At 64.6% G+C, this 22,082-nt stretch overlaps 1 protein-coding gene across 1 annotated transcript in view; it reads left to right on the forward strand.

Annotated features, from left to right (window-relative positions):
• SKI (SKI proto-oncogene) overlaps positions 1-21,192 on the forward strand; it is a 54,332-nt gene extending 33,140 nt beyond the window's left edge. The window contains exons 2-7 of the mRNA XM_021095201.1: positions 15,011-15,130; positions 15,206-15,321; positions 15,622-15,881; positions 15,994-16,295; positions 17,248-17,478; positions 18,225-21,192. Coding sequence (XP_020950860.1) covers positions 15,011-15,130; positions 15,206-15,321; positions 15,622-15,881; positions 15,994-16,295; positions 17,248-17,478; positions 18,225-18,413 — 1,218 coding nt within the window. The 3' untranslated portion in view covers positions 18,414-21,192. The remainder of the gene's footprint in view (positions 1-15,010; positions 15,131-15,205; positions 15,322-15,621; positions 15,882-15,993; positions 16,296-17,247; positions 17,479-18,224) is intronic.

Below are 22,082 nucleotides of genomic sequence, written 5' to 3' on the forward strand. Positions count from 1 at the left end.
CTTCTGCCTCGTGGCCCAGAGTGGCTGCTGCTGGGCCTTCCTGCGCACGTGCAGGAGAGGCGGGTTCCCGGCCTGCGGGGCCGGAGTCCCTCAGGCTGAGCAGGGTGTGCTGGATCCTCCGGGAGGGAGGGAGGGAGGGAGGCCGTGCGGTTTGGCCGGCTGGGGGCTTTGCGGGGCCACCTGCAGGTCCCTGAACTTGAGTGAGGGCCACTCCTGGTGGGGAAACGCAGCGTCGCTCGCCAGGGGTCCTTGTCCTGGCCAGAGCGCGGGCCAGTGTTCTTCTGCCAAAGATGGGCCTCTCAGTGGGTCTCGGCGACCCGGGGGTCCAGGCTGAAAAGAGATGCGCTGGATGGACCCCCAGGAAGCTCGGCCCGGGGCTGAGGCCAGAACCCGGAGAAAACCCTTTGTCCCCGAGACACTGAGGGCCTTGTGGCCGCTGTAGCCAGGAGGCGTGGGGCGAGGGACACGCCCAGGGTACCCTCGCAGGCTCCCATGCACCCCCAAAGCTGCGTGGCATGTGTGGTGGACCTCCAGGAGGGACATAGGCCGGGTTCTCCTGGTGACTTGACTCCACCCTCGGGCCCGGCTGCCCTGGCTGCATCCCTCCCGCGAGCTTTGCGGTTTCCTGACTGACCCTGGCAGGCCAGCGTGCGGGGCCGGGGGCCGTGGCTGTCCCCTCAGGTGCTTCTGGAGCGATTGTCTCAGGCCCGTCGCCTTGGAGGACCCCTGGGGAAGCGGAGAACACCGAGTCGCAGAGCGCTGTCTGGGCTCAGTGGCCAGGGACTGGACAGTCAGCGGAGCTCCTGGAACCCCTCCGCCCACGGTGCGGAGGCTCTGCCAGTCGGGTCTCCCCTTCCTGCTGTGACTTAGTGGCGGGACCCCGACCCCCACCCCCCTCAGAGGAAACCGCCCTTGAGAGCCCCTGCCACCGGTTGGCCTGCTCTGGGCGCTGGGCCCTTCCGACCCCCGCTCACATGGCCTGTGCGCCCCCAGCCCCTCCCCGGCCTTGCTGCCTCCTCTCTGGGCTTTGCCAAGAAAGTCGGGAGATCAGGGGGAGGGGACACGGGAAATGCCTCCTTCCCTCCAAGGACCCCCCAGCTGCCGGAGGGGGGCGGGCAGGGAAAAGCCCGGCAGCTGGGAGGGGGAGTCGGAGGCTTGAGGCCTGAGTCACCCCCACCTCTGGCGGTGGTGGGAGGGCTCCTTGTTGGTTGGTTAAGGTGGGTGCTTCTAGCAGTTCCAGCTGTGGCACAGTGGGGTTGGCGGCGTCTCCCGAGCTCTGGGACCCGATTTGATCCCTGGCTCAGCGCCGCGGGTTAGGGGTCCAGTGTTGCCACAGCTGCAGCTTAGGTCACCGCTGCAGCACGGATCTGACCCCCCGCCTGGGAGCTCCATATGCCGTGGGGCGGCCGACAGAGAAGGGGGAAAAGTGGGGGGCTTTCGAAGCAGAGTAAGCACTGACCCCCCTCCCGCTGCCTGTGTCTTCAGTCTTTCAGGAGGCCGCTCCTCCATCACTGTCCCTGAGGAAGGGGCCGAGGGTCCATCCCACGCGGGGCTCCTGCTGTCCCTGCCTGTGACCTGACACCTCACACGGCACCTTTGAACAAGGTGAACTCAGCCTAGAAAACAGCCGAGGAGACCAGCTGCGGTGCGGGTATTAAAACGTGAACCCGCACTAGGCTGGGAACCTGACTAGTGTCCGTGAGGACGCAGGTTCAATCTCTGGCCTCACCCGGTGGGTTAGGGATCCAGCATTGCCCCAAGGCCAGCAGCTGCAGCTCCAACTCAGACGCTAGCTGCAGAAGCTTCTCTACGCCACAGGCACGGTCTTAGAAAAGGAAAAAAAAAGTGTAGTGGGGACCACAGTTGTCCTGACCAACCAGCCATCCGAGCTCAGGTCTCAGAGTGAGCGAGGGTCAGAGACAGGGGGCCTTGGGGTCTGTGGGCTCTGGCGCCTGCTCTGACCTTGACCTCAGGGAGGAGAGCAGGCCCCAGCCCAGCCCTTGAGAGCAGGGCTGCCCTACCCCTGCCCAGGCTGCTGGGAGACCCCTCCTTTGCCTGGAGAGGCCCAGCAGGGTGTATGGTGGTGAGGGGTTGGCCCTGGGCTGGTGTTGGCACTGCCAGGATCAGGTCCTGGCCGGGTCCCCTGGTACAGGGGTGTCACTCAGAGGCTGGCTTGGCAGCTTTGGCCAGGCCCGTGGTGCCTGAGCCTGGGCCCCCTGCACCTGCCAGGCCTTGGCTCCGCCGCCCCTGCCCCGCCCCTCCCGTGGGGGACATGTTTCGGGTCAGTGGCTCCAAAAACGCCGTGCCCTCTGCTTGAGGTCTCTGAGCCCGTGTCACCCATTTTTCAGGAGGGGCGGCTCTGGTGGATTCTTCAGCCACACCCTCGCTCAGGCCCCCGCTCTCCTGGGGTCCCCCAGGCCAGCTTCCCCAAGCCCCCGGGCAGGGATGGACCTCACGCAGGAGGGCCGGGCCCGGAGACCCGTGTCCCGCTGTGAGGGTGACATGGTGCGCTGGCGCAGGGGCTGCTGCGTTGCTTTTCCAGGGACCCCGTCTGGTCCCGTCCTGCCTTCTCAGAGGCATCCAAGTTTCGGTGCCGGCGACAGCCATGGATACGTGGCTCCGTTTTTGTGTCTCCACGGACACGTCTTTGGGGACCGAGCTGTCTTCCAGCCTGGGCTCGGACACACCAGGGACCCACCAGCCATGACTCTGCCAGTCCCTTGCTGGCCTTGTTGCTACAGCCCGGAAGCAGAGGCGGCCACTGCCCCGAGCTGCCCCGTGGCTGGGCAGCGCCACCGTCCACCTGTGCTGGCTCGGTGCCGGGCCTGGTGTTGTGTCGGTTTCCATGGAGAGAAAGCCACCAGGCGGGGGAGGAGGCGGAGGTGCCCAGGAAGCTGTGGGGTGGCGGCGGGGTCCCTTCCTGGCCAGGAAGCTGGTGACAGCGCTCTGTCCCCTGCGCTGCCATTGAGGCCAGGACCTCACGTGCAGGGCTGGGCCTTGTCACCCGACGCCCTCTTCACAAATGCAGGGCCCGCGCCCCTCGGGCCTCCTGTCCTGGGCTTCCTGTGACCTGCCTCTGGTCACTTTAGGCCACTGAGCGGAGAGGGCCACCAGGCTGACCTGGTCAGGGTGTGTCCTTTGCCTGTGCTGCCCTTGGTCCCACTGCCTGCCCCCAGCTCCCCCACCCTCCTTGCTGGGCCCTGGCTCCCCCACCCTCTTGGGGGGACTGCATTCCCCCTCTGTCACGTCTTTGGTGCCAGGGGATGCCGGGGCTCCCACTGACCCTGAGCCAGTGTGGCTAAGAAGGCTCCCTGGGTCCAGCTCCCTTCCGCCCCAGGAGGCCTGTGAGGGCTAGGAGCGGGGGGAGCAGCCCGGCTTGGGGGCGCCCTCCTTTGGGGGGACTGCCCCACGGCCACACCCACCTGGGGCTCTGCTCCGTCAGTCACGCTCATCAGTGGCCAGTGGAGACGGAAGTTGGGTCAACCTGTGTGTTTTCTGTACGGACACGACCTCAGGCTGGACCTTCCTGACCATAAAAAGGAGTGATTTTTGTTTGTTTGGCTCTGCTTGCGGAATGTGAAAGTGCCTGGGCCCGGAATCGAACCTGCATCGCCGCAGTTCCTGCGCTGCTGCAGTGGCAGCACTGGATCCTTCCCCGCTGTACATCTTTTCCTCTAGTTTGGATTAGGGGCACAGAAGTGCGGTTGGACCGGCTCAGGCCTCGTGGGCAGTGTGTGGGGTGTGTCCGGCTGTGGGACCGCGGTCTCGCCGGCGGCTCGGTCTCCCCCGTCAGCCGCGCCCTGGGGCCGACAAATGGGCATTGCCTCTTCCTTCGGCAGGTTTCACTCCCTGGAGGATCAGCGGGTGGTTTCCAGGTTCTCAGCTGGCACGGCTCTCGGTGGGGGGACCCCGGGGGTGCTCGCAGGTGCCCTGGGCCACCAGACAGCGGGTGGAGCGTCTGGACCCTCCTCCCGGGGGCGGGAAGCAAGCGCCAGAGCCCGTGATGGGCCTGCCCTGCGTCTCTTCCGCTGTCTCGCAGCTCGTCGTGGGGTTGCTTGCTGTTTAATGCCGTCTCTAGAAAGAAACCTTAAAACCGGACGTCGCCGCCTGTCTTGCTGCTGGTCTTTACCTTGTGCCATGCCAGGTTCAGCCTCGTGGGAGAGCATTTAACGTGTGTGCAAGACCCTGAGACGGCACAGTCCACACCTGCAGCGGGCACGCGGCCCTCCCAGGGTGAACCGCGGCTGCGGGCTGAGGCCCTGCCCTCCTGAGGAGCCAGCGGCCTCCGACCCCGCGTGGGCTGTAGGGGGCGATGGGGGGCATTTCGTTTACAAAGTGGATCGCAGGTGGGGTAGGAGTGCCCCGCTGACGGGACAGAGCCATGAACCCAGCGCCTGCTGCGCACCCTCCTCCTGCTGGGTTGGGGCCAGGGCCAGGGCTTGCCTCCCTGTGCCCGTCTGCCAGGCCTGCCCCAGGGACCCCTGAGACCCGCTGAGGGTCCTCGTCGGAGCGGACACCACTCGGGGAGTTGTGTTTAGGTTTTGAGGGTGGGGCGGGCGTTCCTTGGACAGGGAAGGCTCTTCCGTGGAGAGAGGGGCGGTCTCTGGATGGGAGCGCCTCGGACCCCGGGCCCGTGTCCAGGTGGCTTCTGGGACCGTCTGCTCCCGGTGGACTCGGGATGTTAGACGGTGGAGCCTGGGGTCCAGCGCGACTCTCACCAGAGCCCACCTCCCCTGAGGCGTCTCCCCCAGGGGGCCCGAGGGGTGTGTGGGCCCCGACCTCGTCCTCCCAGGGGGCCGGCAGGGTGAGGGCTCTTCTGGAGCAGAGACACCGCTCGCTGTGTGCCCATCGGGAGGCCAGAGGGGACCATCTGGGCTCCGGTGCCCTGAGGTCCCGTCATGTGTCCTGGGGACTGCTGTTGCCCAGAACCCCGCCTCTTCCAGGGAGTCGCATCTGCGCGTCGATAAGCCGGCCGTGGGAGTCACACGTGCCCAGCTCGGGGTGTTGGCTCAGACAGACCCGCTGGGGCCCTGAAGGCTGAGATCCTGGCTCTTCTTCCAAAAGGAGCTCCTGGCCTTGGAGTCCCGCCACAAAACCAGTCTCTTTTGCCCACGCGGAACCCCAGATTCTTGGTCCGCCCCAGGCTCTGGGCACCATTGAGGTGTTAGATGTTAGGCTAGAGCCCATCACGGGTCTCAGCCCAGGGGCCCCGTCGGACTGCGGGCTCGGGCTTGCCTGTCCCCAGGCCCTGCCGCTCCTCCTGGGGCGTGTCTGGGGACGCTGCCCCCGCCTCGTCCCTGCTGGTTCCCGCTGTGCTCTGGCGAAGGCCTGGGGTGACGCCGCTTCCGAGACCCCTGGCTGGCCTTGGGGGTGCGGCTCCCAGCAGCCTCGGATTGTGGCGTCTGCAGCACCAAGCTGGGCCCTCAGCGGGCTTCTGGCTGGTGTCCTGTTCTAGTGTTGACCAGTGTGTGGGGTCTCTCTTCTCCCTGGGAGCCCACCCCCACCAGCCTGCCTGGGTCGTGGATGGGGGGTCAGGAGGTGGGAAGCCCTGGGAGAGGGACCAGGGTCCTGGCAGAGCCACTGGCTCCCCGGCCTGCCTGTCTCCCGTGTGCCGGTGTCCTTTGGGGGCCCCTCTGGGAGCAGCGCCCATGCGTTCCTGTGTCACGGGGGCCGAGCGGGGCAAGGTCGCGTCGGGCCTCGGCCCTCCTGCTGGCCCCCAAACGCCCTCTTCCCCTGCGTGGGCCGCCCGGGCCGTGGTGAGCCCTTCTCTGCGGGCCCGTCTCGTGCTGGGCGGGGTGGCCTGTCCGTCCTCAGCAGCCCTGGAGAGGCCAGTCCTCTGTGGGCGCCAGGGCTCGAGCCGGTGCTCAGCCCCCCTCGAGATGCACGAACGTGGTCTTGGGATTGAAACAAAAACGGGATTTTCTGAAAGCTTCATTGTTCTCGAGGTCATGGTTTTTTAAGTTTTGTTTCCCCCGAGTCCTCCCAACGGTTACTTTCCAGCGAGTGCAGAGGAAAAGGAAGGTTCCGTTGCACCTTGCCCGCTCCGTCAGGGACTTCCCGCCGCCTCGGCGGTGCGGGGATGTGAGGGTTCGCCAGCCTGAGGGCCTTAGTGCAGCAGGGCTGGCGGCAGGTCCGGCTCGGTGGGCACCAGGGGCCTCGAGTCAGGACTGTCCAGGGTCTGTGTGGAAACTCCTGCCCCCGCAGGAGTGAGACCCCCCCCCCCCCGCCGAGTCTCTGTAGGAGGGAATGGCCTGGTGGGTGCCAGCTGCAGACACCCACCTTCCCTCCGCATTCATGGGCTGGTGGCCAGCAGGCGGTGTGGCCCGTGCCTGCCTCCAAGCGCACTCGCCCAAGGTCCCTCCCGGGTGGCATGCGGGGCTCCTTGGTGGGGGGGGCTGTCCTTGGCAGCCGAGCCGCTGAGGTCTGTTCTGGGGGAGGGGCAGTGGCTGTTTCCTTAGGAAAGTCTTAACTCCTCTGTCAATGGCGTGGAAGTGACAGAACAGGTGACCTACTTAAATTAAAAAAAAATGAAATGGAATCTTTAAAATTGCTATTTTCACTTCATTTTGGGGTTTGGGGTTGTCTTGCAAATTTAATCTGCTTCCTCTGAACCACAATAATCAGAAAATAGGTTAATTTAAGCATAATATGAAGCACGAATTGTCATGTGGAAAATATTAATGGTACTTACAAAAATAGCTCTGCAGTTTCTAGAACTGTGAGACCTCCAGGAACCTCCAGAGCACAGATCCGAGGCCGCCTTGGAGGTGGTGGGCCTGCGTGCAGGAGCTGAGAGTAACCTGCGGGGGTGGAGGACGTTGTCCCCTAGCAGTGGGGACGAGGTGGGACGCTGTGGCCGAGGCCCCCGCCCTCCTGGGGGCCTGCACTTGGTCCCCTGCTGTGCTCAGCATGTGCACCCCCCCCAGAGTCGCCTCTGCCCTCCGCACCCAGCTGGCCCCTGCTGCCCCTTCCTGGTGGAGGGGGGTGTCCCGTGAAGGGCCCGGGGCTGGCATTGGGGGTAGGGGCACGTCTGCCCCCTTGGCACTGAGGATCTTGGCGTCTCCACCCGTGCTCCTTGTGCATCACGTCTGTGGGTGCCTGCGTGGTCCCCCTCACTCCCAGGCTGTGCAGGTCCCTGGTCGCGGCTTCCCGAGGGGCTTTTCCCCGCCTCCCCGTGGGAGGTCTGCGCGTGGTCTGGCTGGGCCCCCCAGGTCGCTGCGCTGTCTCACCTCTGGCCCTGTGACCTGGGTGTCCCTCCCGAGCTCAGCCCTGCCTGCCTTCCGAGGGAGAGAGAGAGAGTGTGTGTCCAGCCCATCCACATCAAGGGCCGAGACGGGGGCACGGAGCAGGCGGCCCCCACGCTTTCGTCAGGGACCCCAGCCCGGGCTTCTGGGGTGGGGCGCTTTGTAGGGGAGAACGTCCCGGCTCCGTCTGTGGGCCTGGCCGCCTACCCGCCGACCTGCTAAATGGTGGAACGTTACAGAAGGGACAGTGGGACCTTCGGGCGCTCTGAGGGTCACGGAGACTGCAGCCTCCCCGGCCAGCTGCGGCTTCCGCCGAGCTGTCCCCCGGCCCCTGCCTCGAGCCCCGCTGTTCTTTGTCTGGGGCCGAAGCCCCCAGGTCCTGTCCCCGGGGCCTGGGAATCTCGGAAAGGCTTCCCACGTCCCCGCATTTCTCACCTAGAAGCTGTGTGTGCATCTGCCGTGACGTGGGCGTGTGGACGTGTCCCCGAGCAGTGGGCTCTGTGTTGAAGTGTGCCCGTTGCAGAGGTTGGCCCGTTGGGCGGCCTCTGAGTTGGGAAGAGGTGTCTTGGATGAAGGTTCCTCGATGCTTTCGGGTGCCATTTGCAGCATTTACAGCTAGACGGGGTTGTTGCCGATTCGTGGCTCTGTACGCGTGTCTCTCGCCACTTCCAAGGCCCTGTTGGCTGTGGGGTCTGGCGGGGTGGGGGTCGTTCTCCCGGTGGAAGGTCTCTGAGGTCGGGTGGGGACTGCTCGTCAGGTCGTGATGGGACCACGAGCAGTGCTGAGTGAGCGCCTCGGAAGGCGCTGTTCCGGGGGTCCAGGCTTGGCAGGAAGCCGTGCTCCTCGTTCCCAGGGCCCTGGGCCTTGGGTGGTGGGTGCAGGCCGAGCAGCTGAGGGTGCTCCCTGCCCTGCTGTGGGGCAGGGCTGGTCCTGGGCAGCCCCCCACCTCCCCCTGGAGGTTGGCACCAGGCTGGAGAGAGCCAGGTGGCGTGGGGCTCCCAGGGCATCCACTGCCGAGGTCACTGGGCCACAGGATTTTGGGAGGTGGGGGCCAGGGTGGCCTCAGGACCTAGTGGTCACCCTCCTGGCCTGGCCCCTGGGTGTGTGTGCAGCCCTGCCCCCCACCCCGCAACCCTGGACCCTGACTGGGGCCACCGTGTCTTGGACCTGCCGAGGCTGCCCGGCAGGTGCCAGCCCCGAGGTCTCATCCAGAGGTGACATGGGGTGCCTGCCCCTGCCTGGTACAGCGGTCTCTGTGTCCCCTGAACCGCTGCCCTCACCTCGTCCCTCCCTGAGAACTACCTGTGCTCTCAGTGGCTCGAGACCCTCCCCGACCCCCACACCACCTGGCGCCCTGTTGCTGCCGTCCCTCTTCTGTGGTGGCCTCCAGGGCCCCTCTGACGTCCTGCTCTGCCCTTTGCTGGGGGGACTGTGAGTCCAGAACTCTGAGCCCTCGGGGGGTTGGTTTTTCAAGCAACAGTTCGTCTCATTTTTTTAACGGCTGCCTTAATAAGAGCTGTACTGAGATATAATTCACGTGCCATGAAGTTCGCCCTGCTCAGAGACAGGCCAGGGGTTTGCAGTGCACGTTGCCATCACCTGATCTCATTCTGGAACGTGCCCAGCACCCCAAAGAAGCCCCTCGCCAGCAGGGCCCCAACACCAGCACCCACTGGCCCCCTCGTGTCGGTGGGTCGCCTGTTCTGGACGCTGCCCGGGAGCGAGGTCGTCCACGCTGTGGCCTCTTGTGGCTGCGTCTCTCCCTGAGCACCTGGGCTGTGGTCCCGTGATGTCGTGTGTTCGCGCCCCGCTCCCCACACTGTCGAGCGTGCGGGTCGGCCAGGCCTTGCTCCGTTGGTCCAGTGCCCCGCACCCGCAGACGGCACCTTGGCCTGACTCCACCCTTTGGCTGTTACCGACGATGCTGCTGTGAACCCTCGGGTCCGATTTGTCTGTGGGCCTGTTTGCATCATCTTGAGCAGATGCCCAGGGGTGGGATTGCTGGATGCTGCCCCGATTCTGGACTTGATTTCCGAGGCCTCACCGGACCGTTGCGCAGTGCCAGCTCTGTGCCTCCCACTGGCAGCGCGGCAGGCGTCCGGGTCCTGCACGTCGTCACCAAGTCTGTCCTGTCCGGCTCTCGGGCCAGTAGAGCTGCCCGCGGGCGTGAAGGGGCCCCTCGCTGTGTTTCGTCGATGCCTTTGCGGCAGTTGTAGATGGACACGCAGGCGAGAGAAGCAACAGCTCTCCGGCTCCGGCGCCCCTGGGCGCCCTGGGCTTGGCACCCTGCACTCTCGCTTCGTGGGTGTTTCCAGGGCATCTCATGCCCCATGCCACCCCGTTTCCCACCATCCTCCCAACACTGCTTTTCTGGACTTGATGGCCGGTCCTGGCAGGCGAGGCGCGGTTCCCGGATGGTTGGGGGTGCTGCGCGCTGCGCTTGTTCCCAGGCTTGTTGGCCGCGTGTGTCTTTTTTGGAGGAGCGCTTCTCAGGTCTTTCCCCCTCTTTAGTTGGGTTGTTTTTAATTCCTGAGGCCCTCTCCGTCCAGGTACCTTGTCAGATGGGACTTGCAAACTTTTTCTTTTATTCTGTGGGTTGTTTTTTTTAACTTTCTTTTCAAAAAATTTCTTCTTTGTTCTTTTTAGGGCCGCATCTGCGGCCTGTGGAAGTTCCCGGGCTGGGGGTTGAATTGCAGCTGCCGGCCTGCACCCCAGCCCCAGCAACGCCAGATCCGAGCAATGTCGCTGAGCTACCCCGCAGCTTATGGCAGCGCCTCAACCCACAGAGCCAGGACAGGGATTGAGCCAGCATCCTCATGGACACTGTGTCGGGTTCTTAACCCACTGAGCCACCACGGGAACTCCTCTTTTCACTAACTCCACAGTGTTCTCTGAGGCACAAATCTTGTGATTTTGCTGAGTCCCCTTTTCCTGTTTCATCCTTTGTTCCTTGCGCTTTGCTGGCGGCTCAGCAGTTCTTTGCGGGTGGGGCTCTGGCTGCTGGAGCGTTCGTGGTGCCTACGGTGAAAACTGTATTTAACAGAAGCCTTAACAGACGCTGGCAGCCTCGCTTCTGCGGCCTTGGGGTTTTCTCGGAGGAAGCACTTTATCGTAGGGAAGCTGCCCACGAACAGTCTTCGCCTTGGAGAGCCGCGAAGGGGCCTCCCTTGGAGAGCCGGCCCTGCGACGGGGCCGCCCCCACGGGAGAGCGTGTGAGAGAGAGCCCGTGAGAACCAGCAAGGAGGTTGGAGTTGTGTCCTTTTAAGGAACTGCTCTGCAGCTCCGTGGAAAGTGAAGTAAGGTCACGATGGTGGCGGGGCTGTCCCAGCGGCTGCCCCCGGCCACCCTCACCTGGGCATGGGGTGGTCCTGCTGCCTCCGCACGGCCCCCAGGGGCCCGCCAGGCCCGCGCAGCTTGTGGTGGAGGTTGGCGACCAGTGGCCTCACCCCCAGGCCTCTGCCTCCCGCAGCGGCCAGCAGGAACTGCGGCCACGCCACGCCGGCCGGGCCCTTCCCTGAAACCCTCCCCTGCCGTTCAAACCTTGGAGGCCGTGGGAGGCGCATCCCGCCCCGGCTCAGCCACGCGCCTTTGGTGCCGAGCTCTGTGGTCTGACTGTGTGCGGCAGGCGCAGTGCGGGGGCTGCTGGGAGGTTGGGTCTGGGGCTGCTGGCACTCCCTGTGTGGGCTGCACTTTGGGGAAGAGGTGCTGGCCGGGTGCAGACAGGACCGGGCACCGCAGGGCACGCCCCGCTCTCTGAGCTTCCCCTGGGGCAGAGTGCTCGCACCCAGGGCCCCTCAGGCTGATCTCTGGGGTTTGTGCTGGCTCTGTGGTGGCTCCGGGGTGGCAGGAGGCCCATCGTGCTGCTGGCCTGGGCTTGGCAGACCTGGCGGCATGAGGCCATTGGGTCCTGGGGGGGTGATGCGGAGGCCAGCGCTGTCCCTGTAACAAGTTGACTGTAATGAGGGGGGGAGCTTTCCTGCGTCCGCTGGGCTGGGTCACTGCTGGGGACGTGGTGGGGATTGATTGGTGTGGCGGGCCTCCCCAACTCCTGGATGGCAGCTGCCAGCCTCGTGGATGCTGGGTCCGGCATTGCCACACTCTGTCCTCGACACACCCGGGGGCTTCTTACAAATGGGGGGATGTCAGGGGCTGGGCAGCAGGGTCCCGGGTGAGGTGACACCTTTGGAGACGGACGCTAATTCTGGCCACTCTGCCTGTGGAATGGGGGGCCCTTAGTTTGCCGGCGAGGGGAAAGAAAGAAGCGTCCCCCCTTGTGGCCCTGGGTGGGTGCTGAGGCCCCAGGCCGCCTTCTCTATGACCCAGCGTCCAGGTCTTGCACCAGGTCCCCGCCTGCCACCTCCCTGCAGAGCCCGCGCAGGTGCTCATGGACCCCTGGCTTGCTTGGGGGGGCGTTCACCCAGCCCGCCCTCCCTCCGTGTCTCAGGCCAGGGTCTGGCAGCAGACGGTGCCTATGGCTTCCTGTGCCCATGCGGCCCCTGTGACGCTCCAGTGGGTCTGGTCCTGCATGGAGTCTCATGTCCTCCTTCGAGGGGAGCCCTCTGGGCACGCTCATGCTGCTGGCGGCTGGCTGAGGCGGGGATGCGGGTCTGCCATCCACTCCGTGCTCCTCCGCCAGCAGTGAGGCTGGGCGACGGCTGCCAGCAGCTTGCGTTCCTGGCCTTAGGTCTTGGCGCAGCCGTCGGGAGGGCGGGGGGCATGGCTCGCCTCTGGCTCATCTCGTGGCCTTGCAGTTGGGAGGGGCCTGCTGCGCAGCCGAGCCCCACGCGTGTGCGGCTGGGAGCAGGTACCGGCGCCCCCGTGGGGGAGGAGGCCCTGCATTGGGACCCCACAGGCGGGTCCGGCCCTGTGGCGGGAGGAAGGGGTGCGCTGAAGTCGACACCTGCCCTGGAGATTCGCTTGCTTCGGGACGCAGGCGGAGACATGTGGGTGGCCATTCCCAGGGCAGAGCTGGCGCCCCGTGCAGACCAGGGCCACGGCCACTTCCTCAGTGACAGCGGCAGGCAGAGTCCTGATGTGCTGAGCCCTTAGCCCAAGACCCACACATCCCACGGGGGGCCTTGGGTAAAACTGGCCCTGGCGGGGAGATGACTCTGAAACCACTTCTTTCCATAGGACAACGGCCTGGGTGGCCCCGGGTGGTGCTGCCCGGTGGGTTCCGTGCTAGGGGAGCTCCCCACCAGTCCTGCATGTGTGTTTTAAGGCCTTGAGACTGAGTGCCCGTCAGGGTTAGTGCTGGGTGTGCCCAGCTGGCCCCTGGCTCTGCCTTGGGCTGCCGGGGTCACCCCAGAGCCGGGCGGCAGGGCTGGTTGCTGCCCCTTGGAGCAGCCAGAGCTCCCTGTGTGCAGACATGGCCCTGTACCAGCAGTGGCACCGGGCATCCTCTTTCTTCTTTCTTTTCTCCCCACAAGGTTTTCTCTTTCTCTTTTAAGACGTCCAGGGAAGGGCATGGGCAGTTTGGGAGGCGGCAGGGCGGGCCCCTGGGGTGGGGACTACCAGCATCCAAGGGCTCCCTGAGGTCCTTGCTGCTGTGGTCCCAGATGCCCAGGCCAGGGCCGAGCGCCCTGTCTTGCTCCCTCAGTGGGGCTCTCGGTGCAGTGCTGGCCGAGGGGACTCAGATCCCCAGTGGGCTTCGTCCTCTGGCCCGGAGACCCCGCCCCCTCTTCCCCAGCTCCGGGCCTGAGCACAGGGTGTGGGCCACTCTGCAGAGCGTGCAGTCAGGGCTCACTGCCTGCAGGGACAAGACCCCAGGTGTAGGTGTGCCTGGCTGGCCTGCCCATGTGAGTACGAGGCCCCTGTGCCAGCTTGTGCACAGGACACACATGGCCGCCTGTGTCCTTGAGTGTGGGGAAGTGGTCACGGGCAGTGCTGGGGCCACAGTGGGCTCCCGGCCTGGCTGCTTGGGTGTGTTCTGGCCCAGCGGCCTGACAGGCTGGCTTTGAGGCGTCCAGGAGGGTCATGGGCCAAGAAGACAGGCTCACCTCCTTGCAGAGCGGGGACCATGGCCATGACCTTCATGGCGCTGTCCCCTCTGCCTGCCACCGTAGGTCCTGGCCAGGCCAGCAGCAGAGGGGGTGGGAGGCAGCAGCGACATCCCTCGCGCCCCGGTGGCCCCGCACCCAGCCTGGTCTACAGGCTCTTTTTCGGCAGCCTCACTTCCCTAACCCGGGTCTGGGCCATGTGGAAGGCACATGGTGATCTCAGAGGAGCTGCTGGGCCATTGTAGGGGGACAAGGGGGGGGTGCAAGGGGCTCCAGCCCTTCCCCTGAGCAGGAAGCCGCCTCCGCTGCGTGATGGGGCAGGGGGGCTACATGAGGGGCCTGCTGCCCTGCAGCTCAAGCTGTCTGGCGTGTGCCTGACCCCCGGCGTCTTGACCCCGGCTGCGAGTCTCCCTGAAGTTTCTCGGAATCACGCGAGCCCCTTTGCGCTGCTGCGGCTTTTCTCCCCGTGAGAACTCAGCTCACACGGGAAGCCCCACCTGCCACCTGCCGGCGTCACCGCCCCGCCCTGTCCAGCCCCGCATGTGCTCATGCAGAGGCCACATGGTGCGGGTGGAGTGGGGCGCCACTAGACATCTTTCCCCTAAAAGCCACACCAAGTGGGCCACTCTGTGCTGAGTGATCGAGTCTGAGCCCGCTGCCCACGGCCGTCCGCGGGTTCACCTCTGAACTCCCAGGGACTGCGCGTCCATTGGGCACAGCAGTCCCATAGGTCTGGGGCCCCAGAGGCCTGCACGTCTCCCGGAGTGGAGTTGGGGTGGGGGCTGCCCAGGGTCAGGCGAGGCCTCGTGCGCACACACACGGGCCTGGATGGGACCCCCGCCTGCGTCTCTTGAGGTTCGTGGTGAGCAGGCCCCAGACTGGCCACTCCCCTCCCCCGGGAGGCCCCCAGGCCAGTTCCGGGGTGTGGTACTTTCTCCAGGTGCTCCCTGAGGCAGACGGAGCTTCGACCCCCAAGTCCCCCCCAAGGCCAGGTCTGCAAAGGGACAGCACTGTTCTCAGCCTCCCTGCGAGGCTGCTTGCACACCGGCCCCTCGCAGCTTCTGCTCAGGCCCCATTCCCGGGAGGCCTGCCCATCTTCAGAGGCTGTTCTGTTTCCTCAGGGAGGGATTCTGGTGCTGTCGGGTTTTGGGGAATTTGACAGCAGCCCAGGAGGACACCCGGACCACGGCAGCCCCCAGTCATGGCGCTAGGCTGCCGCGGGCCAGGGCAGTGTTCTGCGCTTCCTCCCCAACTGGACTTGGAAGGCTGCAGAGGCTTCCTTACGGAGCCCGGCCCGTGGTTCATTTGGGAATGTCCCCTTCCGGTGGAGAGGGGGGCGGCATGGGGCTGCTCTGCCACCCCACCCTGCAGCTGCTCCAGGCCGCCGCGAGTTCTTAATGTTAGTTCCATTTGGTGATGTCCACGGCTCCCCTGTGCGATGCCCCTGGAAGGTCGGGGCAGCCCCAGTTGGGCCTTCCACTTGGCCAGCACGCCTGCTTCTCTGGCTGCCCCTCGCAGACCGGCCACAGCCCGAGGGTGGAGGCAGGGTCCCTGGCTCGCGCTGCTGTCCTGTACGCACCCCTCATCCTGGAGGCCGCGTGTGCAGGGCTGCAGTGGGCCCGGTCCCCTCGAGTCTCTGCGAGCTGGCCCCAAGCTTGGGCAGCGTCCGCGGGTCACTGGACACGCTTCATGCAGGGCTGAGTCTGCTGCCTCAGCCCCGGTGGACGCTGCCAAACACGCCCGCTGGAACGGTCCTGTTGCTCACAGGTCTCCGAGCCCCCGGCCTCCATCAGGAAAGCAGACGACGCCCCCTCCCAGCACCCCACGTCCTCTGAGAAGGAAAAGCAGCCGGGTTGGCTGCGGACCCTGGCCGGCTCCTCCAGCAAGGTGCTGGGCGGTCCCTGGTGTGGGGGGCGGGCCGGGCAGACCTGGGGCTCAGCCTCTGACCGCCTCTCCCTCCAGAGCCTGGGCTGCGTCCACCCTCGCCAGCGCCTCTCCGCCTTCCGTCCCTGGTCCCCTGCCGTTTCTGCGAGCGACAAAGAGCTCTCCCCGCACCTCCCGGCCCTGATTCGAGACAGGTGAGCAGCCGCCAGCTCCAACAGCACGTGCCCACCTGACCCGACGGGGAGGGGTGGAGGCAGGTTCCTGTGTTAATGACTTCCGGCCCCCAGCCTTCTAGTCAGGGCGGTTGCAGAGTGCCGGTCCTTTTGATTTGGGGTTGGGGGGGGCTAGAATTTTCTGTGGCATCTAGAGTTGGGTGCGGTCTCTCACCTGAAGTGTGTCCTCTCTCCTGCAGCCCCTGGGAGAGGGTCCGAGATGAGGGGTGAGGGGTGTGTGCTGGCGGTGAGTGGGCCCCAACGCCTGCCCTGTCCCTGCAGCTTTTACTCCTACAAGAGCTTCGAGGCAGGTGTGGCGCCCAACGTGGCCCTGGCACCGCCCGCCCAGCACAAGGTGAGCAGCCCGCCGTGCACCACGGTCGTCTCCCGGGCCCCCGAGCCTCTGGCCACCTGTATCCAGCCTCGGAAGCGGAAGCTGACCTTGGACACCGCGGGAGCCTCGGAGACACCAGCGCCCGCGGCCGCCCCAGAGGATGACAAGGACTCGGAGGCCGAGGTGGAGGTGGAAAGCAGAGAGGAGTGTGAGTGCCACCTGCCGCCGCCCTCAGAGGGTCCGCTGGCCCGGCCCTGGCGCGCGGCGCTGCTGTGGCCGAGGACCCTCTGTAACTTGCGTTTCTGTTTCTGTCTCTGTAGTCACCTCCTCCCTGTCCTCGCTCTCTTCTCCGTCCTTTACCTCATCCAGCTCGGCCAAGGACCTGAGCTCCCCCGGCGTGCTCGCCCCGCCCGCGGCTCCCCCCGCCCCCGATGCCACGGCCGCCGCCGACGCCCCCAGCAGCGGGCTGGAGGCAGAGCTGGAGCACCTGCGGCAGGCCTTGGAGGGCGGCCTGGACACCAAGGAAGCCAAAGAGAAGTTCCTGCACGAGGTGGTGAAGATGCGCGTGAAGCAGGAGGAGAAGCTGAGCGCTGCGTTGCAGGCCAAGCGCAGCCTCCACCAGGTGAGGGCCTGGGGGCGGGGCTGCGGCCTGGTGAGGGCGGGGCCTGAGGCGGGGCTGCGGCCTGGTGGGGGCGGGGCCTGGGGTGGGGGCGCTGCCACCAGCGCTGAGTCCCGGAAGGGGCACCCGCAGGCCCCAGCGGCGAGTGTGCAGCCAGCCCACGGGGTCTCCTCGAGCCTCTTCTTGGGACGGCGCAGGTTCCAGGCCCACGCACTGCTTCTCAGGCCCTGCCCTGTTCCCCACACACGGGTTGTAGGTGACTCCACAAGTGACAGTTTTGAAGAGGGCTGGAGACCCGAGCTTGGCCCCCGCCACCCCCCACACACCACCTTTCTTTGTTGACAAGAGCTCTCAGCACCTTGGCTAGGGCGGGGCTGTCACACCAGAGCTTTGCGCCTCGAGCCCACTGGTCTCGGTGGCATTCACACCTCAGCCCGCGTCTGGCAGCTCTGGGCAGCTCACTGGGCTCCTCTCCCCTAGTGTACTTCAGGCACTGGCTCAGAACACACACCGGCATGCACACCCCATTTCCCGGGTTCTGGTTGGAGGTGTGACTTCCTACATGCATATTCATGAGCATGTTTGCGGGGGCGGGGGGGCTGAGCCTCACAAAGTCTGGGAGGCTCAGGGGGGTGGTCTCTCCTCTCCGTCTGGCTCTGTTGGGCCCCCAGGGACTTCATAAGGCGCGATGGCTGGGCGAGCCTCCCTTCCCAACCCGGGGGCCATGGGGGTACAGAGGGGACCCCTACTGAGTGCAGCGTCCTCCGCTCCAGACCCCAGGCCCTAAGCAGGTGCTGGCGAGAGCACCAGCGCCCCCCCAGAGGGGAAGGAGGGACTGGGTGATGGGGACCTTGTTGGGGGGGACCGTGCTGGGAGGCCTGGTGTGGAGGCAACAGGCGCCACAGAGGCCAGAGGGGCGGTGGCGGCCCTGAGCCGGTGCCCGCGCTGCCCCCAGGAGCTGGAGTTTCTGCGCGTGGCCAAGAAGGAGAAGCTGCGGGAAGCCACGGAGGCGAAGCGCAGCCTCAGGAAGGAGATCGAGCGCCTGCGAGCCGAGAACGAGAAGAAGATGAAGGAGGCCAACGAGGCACGGCTGCGCCTGAAGCGGGAGCTGGAGCAGGCGCGGCAGGCGCGGGTCTGCGACAAGGGCTGTGAGGCCGGCCGCCTGCGCGCCAAGTACTCGGCTCAGGTACGCGGGCGGGGCCCGGGCGGGGCGGAGGCTGCCCGGCCCCCAGGGGGGCGGGGCATGGCCTCACCCCCTTGGCATCTCAGGGTCCGCTCCAAGCATCGTCCGGAGCTCGCAGGGTGACGCCGGCAGTGCTGGGCTTTGGGGTCCGTCCTCCTCAGGAGGTGTCATGGCCCCAGGCTCTCCTCGCCTCCTGACCTGGGGGAGGGCTGCACCCCCATCCCTGCGCACTTTTAAAAGGTCCTGATGGGCCATCCTGTCTGGCCAGGGTCGGGGAGACAGGGTGTGGCCTGGGCTGGGCAACAGGCCCCATGAGCAGGCTTTGGGTCCCAGGAGATCAAGAGGGGCTTTGGGAGTTCCCGTCGTGGCGCAGTGGGTAGCGAATCCGACTAGGAACCATGAGGTTGCGGGTTCGGTCCCTGCCCTTGCTCAGTGGGTTAACGATCCGGCGTTGCCGTGAGCTGTGGTATAGGTCGCAGACTCGGCTCGGATCCTGCGTTGCTGTGGCTCTGGCGTAGGCCGGGGCTACAGCTCCGATTGGACCCCTAGCCTGGGAACCTCCATATGCCACCGGAGCGGCCCAAGAAATAGCTAAAAAGACAAAAAAAAAAAAAAAAAAAAAAGAGGGGCTCCGACTCGCTCGCCAGCCCCGGTCCACGCGGCAAGCCTGTGACCGGGAAGGAGGTCCAGAGCCAGGGCGGCATCCGGGGGGAGTGGGCACGGCTGATGCCGTGGCATGTCCTTTTCAGATCGAGGACCTGCAGGTGAAGCTGCAGCACGCGGAGGCCGATCGCGAGCAGCTGCGGGCCGACCTGCTGCGGGAGCGGGAGGCCCGGGAGCACTTGGAGAAGGTGGTGAAGGGGCTGCAGGAGCAGCTGTGGCCGCGGCCCCACAACGAGGCCCCGGGCAGCGAGAACACGGCGGAGCTGGAGCCCTAGCTGGACCCCACTGTCTGCTGTCGTGCGTGTGCCCGCACGCACAGACCCCGTGGGAGGGGTGGGTGGCAAGGCGGCCAGCCCGCTGGGGGGCTCAGTGCCGGGCGGGGCCTGCCGCCTCTCCAGTCCGAATAGCACAACGTCTTACTGTGCCTACAGCCAAGCAAGTGTTTGGAATCCACTGCAAAATTTTCTACTGGCCAAGTTCGAGTGAGCAAGCCGGTCCCCAGCTGCGGCAGCCGGAGCGGAGGCCAGCTCGGTGGCTGCGGCTGGCCCCCTGCTTGCCAGAACATTCTAACATTTACACTTTTGTTATAAGCTATTTAAAACCAGTAAGGAGACTTGATATTCAAAAAAATCAACACGTTTTTTAATGACTAATTTTAAAAGCCCCACCCCCACGTTACACCACCTGAGGACCCGCAAGGGCGCTGGGGTGGCCCGCCCTGCCCCTCGAAGCCATCACAGCTCCTCTGCGCCTGCGGCTGCATCAGAACACGAAGGGTTTTTCTCCAGAGTCTATTTTTTCAGCGACAAGGACCCAAGTCTCCCGTGCTGCCGCCGCCAGGGCCGCGGGAGCGCCGCGCACGCAGGCCGAGCTGGACACTGCCGCCTTACGCCGCCCGGCCCCGCGCCGTCAGCAGGTGCGTTTGGAAGAGCCGCGCCTGAGGGTGTCTTCGTGGGAGGTGACGGGCGCAGGTCCGCGCTGGCCGGGCGCACGCCCCACCGCCACGGCGGCCCTTCTCTGTTTGGCACACGTCGCTCCTTCTGTTTGGGGACCGAGGCTGCAGCATTGGAACAAAACAGCATTATTTCACGTTTTCTTTTTCTTTTTGTTCGTTCGTTCATTTAAACGTATATTTAGAACTGCACTTTGTCAGAAACCTTCCCTTCTCTTTTTATCGCCCAGCTAACTGAGGTTTTTATTTTCAGATACTGCAGACTGATTTCTAGAGCATTCACTCCAAAGTGCTGAGTGTTTAGAAACCCCTCTGGTGCTTGGTTGAACAAGGGAATCACACGAAAACGAAAATGCAAAAACTGAACTTCGGGGGGTAGTTCTGTGCCTTCCAGCATCTTGTACAGCAAACCCTGACTCGTCTTTTTACCCCCAAACTACGTTTCCCGTAGCGATCGAATCTGCCACTATCAAAATGGGTTCCTTGCAGTTATTCCAAATAATCTCGTTTACTCTCAGCTGTATGCGAATCGTGTAAGGTTTCTTATGCCCCAGCTTGAAAAATGACTTCCCGGTAGACAGGCGGCTGCCCATCCTGAAATGGTGGTATTTATTTACATAGAAAGATCTCACCAGAGCTCGTTGCCTGACTCCATTCTGACACCGCGGCAGCTGCCGGGAGGCGGAGGTTGCCGGGGCCCGGCGGCCGCGCAAGGTGGTGACATGCTTGGTCTCGGAGTCTGCTGGGTTTGCCCTTGGTTTACTGGGGGGGGGGGGGCCGGTGCTGCTGGACCCCTTCTAAAGTGCAATGCAAAAGGGACGTCGTGTATATGCAGCGTTTGTTGTTTTTTATTTTTATTTTTTGCTTTTGTTTTTCTTTGCAGTTATTAAATCTGTATGCATGGAATTTAAAACCTCTGCCAATCGTACATCCACCCATGGGCATTAATCACCGTGTCGCGTAGAGGGTCAGTTGAGTCACGCAACACTCAGAACGCTGTGTTTAGCCTTGTCTTTCCAGAGGTGTGTTTTTCAGTCATTTCTTCAAGGAAAACGAAATGATTGAGCCGGAGCAAAGCTTTGAGTGTGTCAGTGTGTCTGTGCGGCTGTGCTGTTGCCAAGTCTGAAAATCTAGTGAGCTCCTGGGCACCTGGGACCTCTGGCCCGCGGCCGCCTGGTTTGCTCCGTTGACTTTCGAGTTCCCAGGCTCCGAGGGAGAGGCAGTTCTCCGGGGGGTGTGGGGGCACCGTCCCCTCCGGTCACCCGTCCGGTCCGTCTCGGCCGTCGAGTCCATGCCGCCACCGTCCAGCTTTGTCCCCAGCCATCGGGAAGGGCTGGAGGCGCAGCAGGGTCTCGGGCCCCGGGAAGGCCTTGGCCCACCCGGGCCACCCCGAGGGCCCCCGGGCGAGGCCAGGGCGTGGGGCTGGCGGGCGGCAGGGCCCTGGGGCCCCGCGCTGCAGCTGCACCCGAGTTTCTCTGCGAAGGGAGGAGACCTCTCGTAGGTGGTCGCCGCTCCCTGTGTGTGAGGCCCATCATCGAAATGATTGTGTATTCAGTTTAATCACTCATTATTTCTCCGCCGAAAGAAGATGTTTAACGAAGGGAAAAACCAACAACAGCAATAACATTCACGTCTCCGGAGCAGCTAACTCACTCACACGTCTTCTGCTTTCCGTGCGGAACTAGCGATGTAAAAACCGACCGTGTAAATACGCCCCCTTTCCACCCTGCGTCCTGCGTGTATGTGGTGGTTCCTTCTCCAGGACTCGCTTCTCACCGGGTAGCTCGTCTCGTTTTCGGGGTTGTTTTTAGCTGAGGAAGAACAGCCCGCCCGCCCGCCCGGCTCGGGAGGCGGCTTGTTCTTGCTTTAAGTCAGGAGTCAACAAAGAACCCTTTTTGTTCCATTAAGGAAAAAACCACGGCTCTCCCCTCGCCCCGCCAGGAGCGTCTGCATCGCCGACCCCTTCTCTCCTTTGCTGCTGCTAATGACGATATGACTTACTCTACTATTGGAAAACTATTTTTATGTAATTAATGTATGCTTTCTTGTTTATAAATGCCTGATTTAAAAAGAAAAAAGAAAAAGCTTGGCATATTTATCTATTTCTCTGTGTACCCGTTCGTCCTTTGGCGCCCCTCCCCCAGACCAGGGATCCCCTGCCGGGAGCCCCCCCTCTCGGGGACTGCCCCTCCCCCGGGCCCTCATGGGGGCCCCCAGTCTCCCCTGACCTCAAGTGGACATGGGGCACAGATGGGCAGGTCCCGGCCTGGTGCCCTGTCCCTCTCGCTCTGGGGCGTGCTGAGCTGTGGCCCCTTCTTGGAAGGTGGCAGCTCTGCTCGTCAGACGAGGGCTAGCGGGGCTGGCTGGGTCCTTCCTGGCCTGCCCCCCCTTCCCTGGGGGGGATACAGAGGCGCCTCACGTCTTTAATCAAGGAGGGGGGCAAGTGGCGTCGGAACCGCGGACCCCAATCTGCTGCCCTGAGGGAGAAGCGGTGGCCCCCCTGTGCACCCAACTCCCCGGGGACGTCCCCAGGCACCCCACCCCATGCTCCAGACCCGCCGACACAGGTGCTTCCGGAAGGGGGTGTGGGGTGGGCTGTGGTGTGATCCAGAAGCCCATTCCCCTGTGGGCCGGGGTCCCACCCAGGTGGGGCTGGGGCAGGGGGACAGCGGGGCCCAGAAGGAAGAACACTGCCTCCCTGCCTGTCTTTCATGCGCACCCCCAAGGCCCGAGGTCACGGAGTACCACCTAGGCTCTGAGACGGAGGCCAGGTTAGGGGACAGGTCAGGGACAGGAAGCCCCCCCCCAGCCCCTTGCTGCTGTGCATCTGGTCCGGGAGCCATCTGAGGTCCTGGGGCCCCGAGCTGCAGACCGCACGCCCACCTGGACAGGGCGCGGCCACAGGGCCACACTCTCCGCCCGCCCTCGGGCTCACTTGGCCTCACTCCTCAGGACTGGCCTCCGGCTGAGCTGGGGGTCAGAATCAGGGCCC

The sequence above is a fragment of the Sus scrofa genome, chromosome 6 (assembly GCF_000003025.6).
Source record: "Sus scrofa isolate TJ Tabasco breed Duroc chromosome 6, Sscrofa11.1, whole genome shotgun sequence".
NCBI lineage: Eukaryota > Metazoa > Chordata > Mammalia > Artiodactyla > Suidae > Sus > Sus scrofa.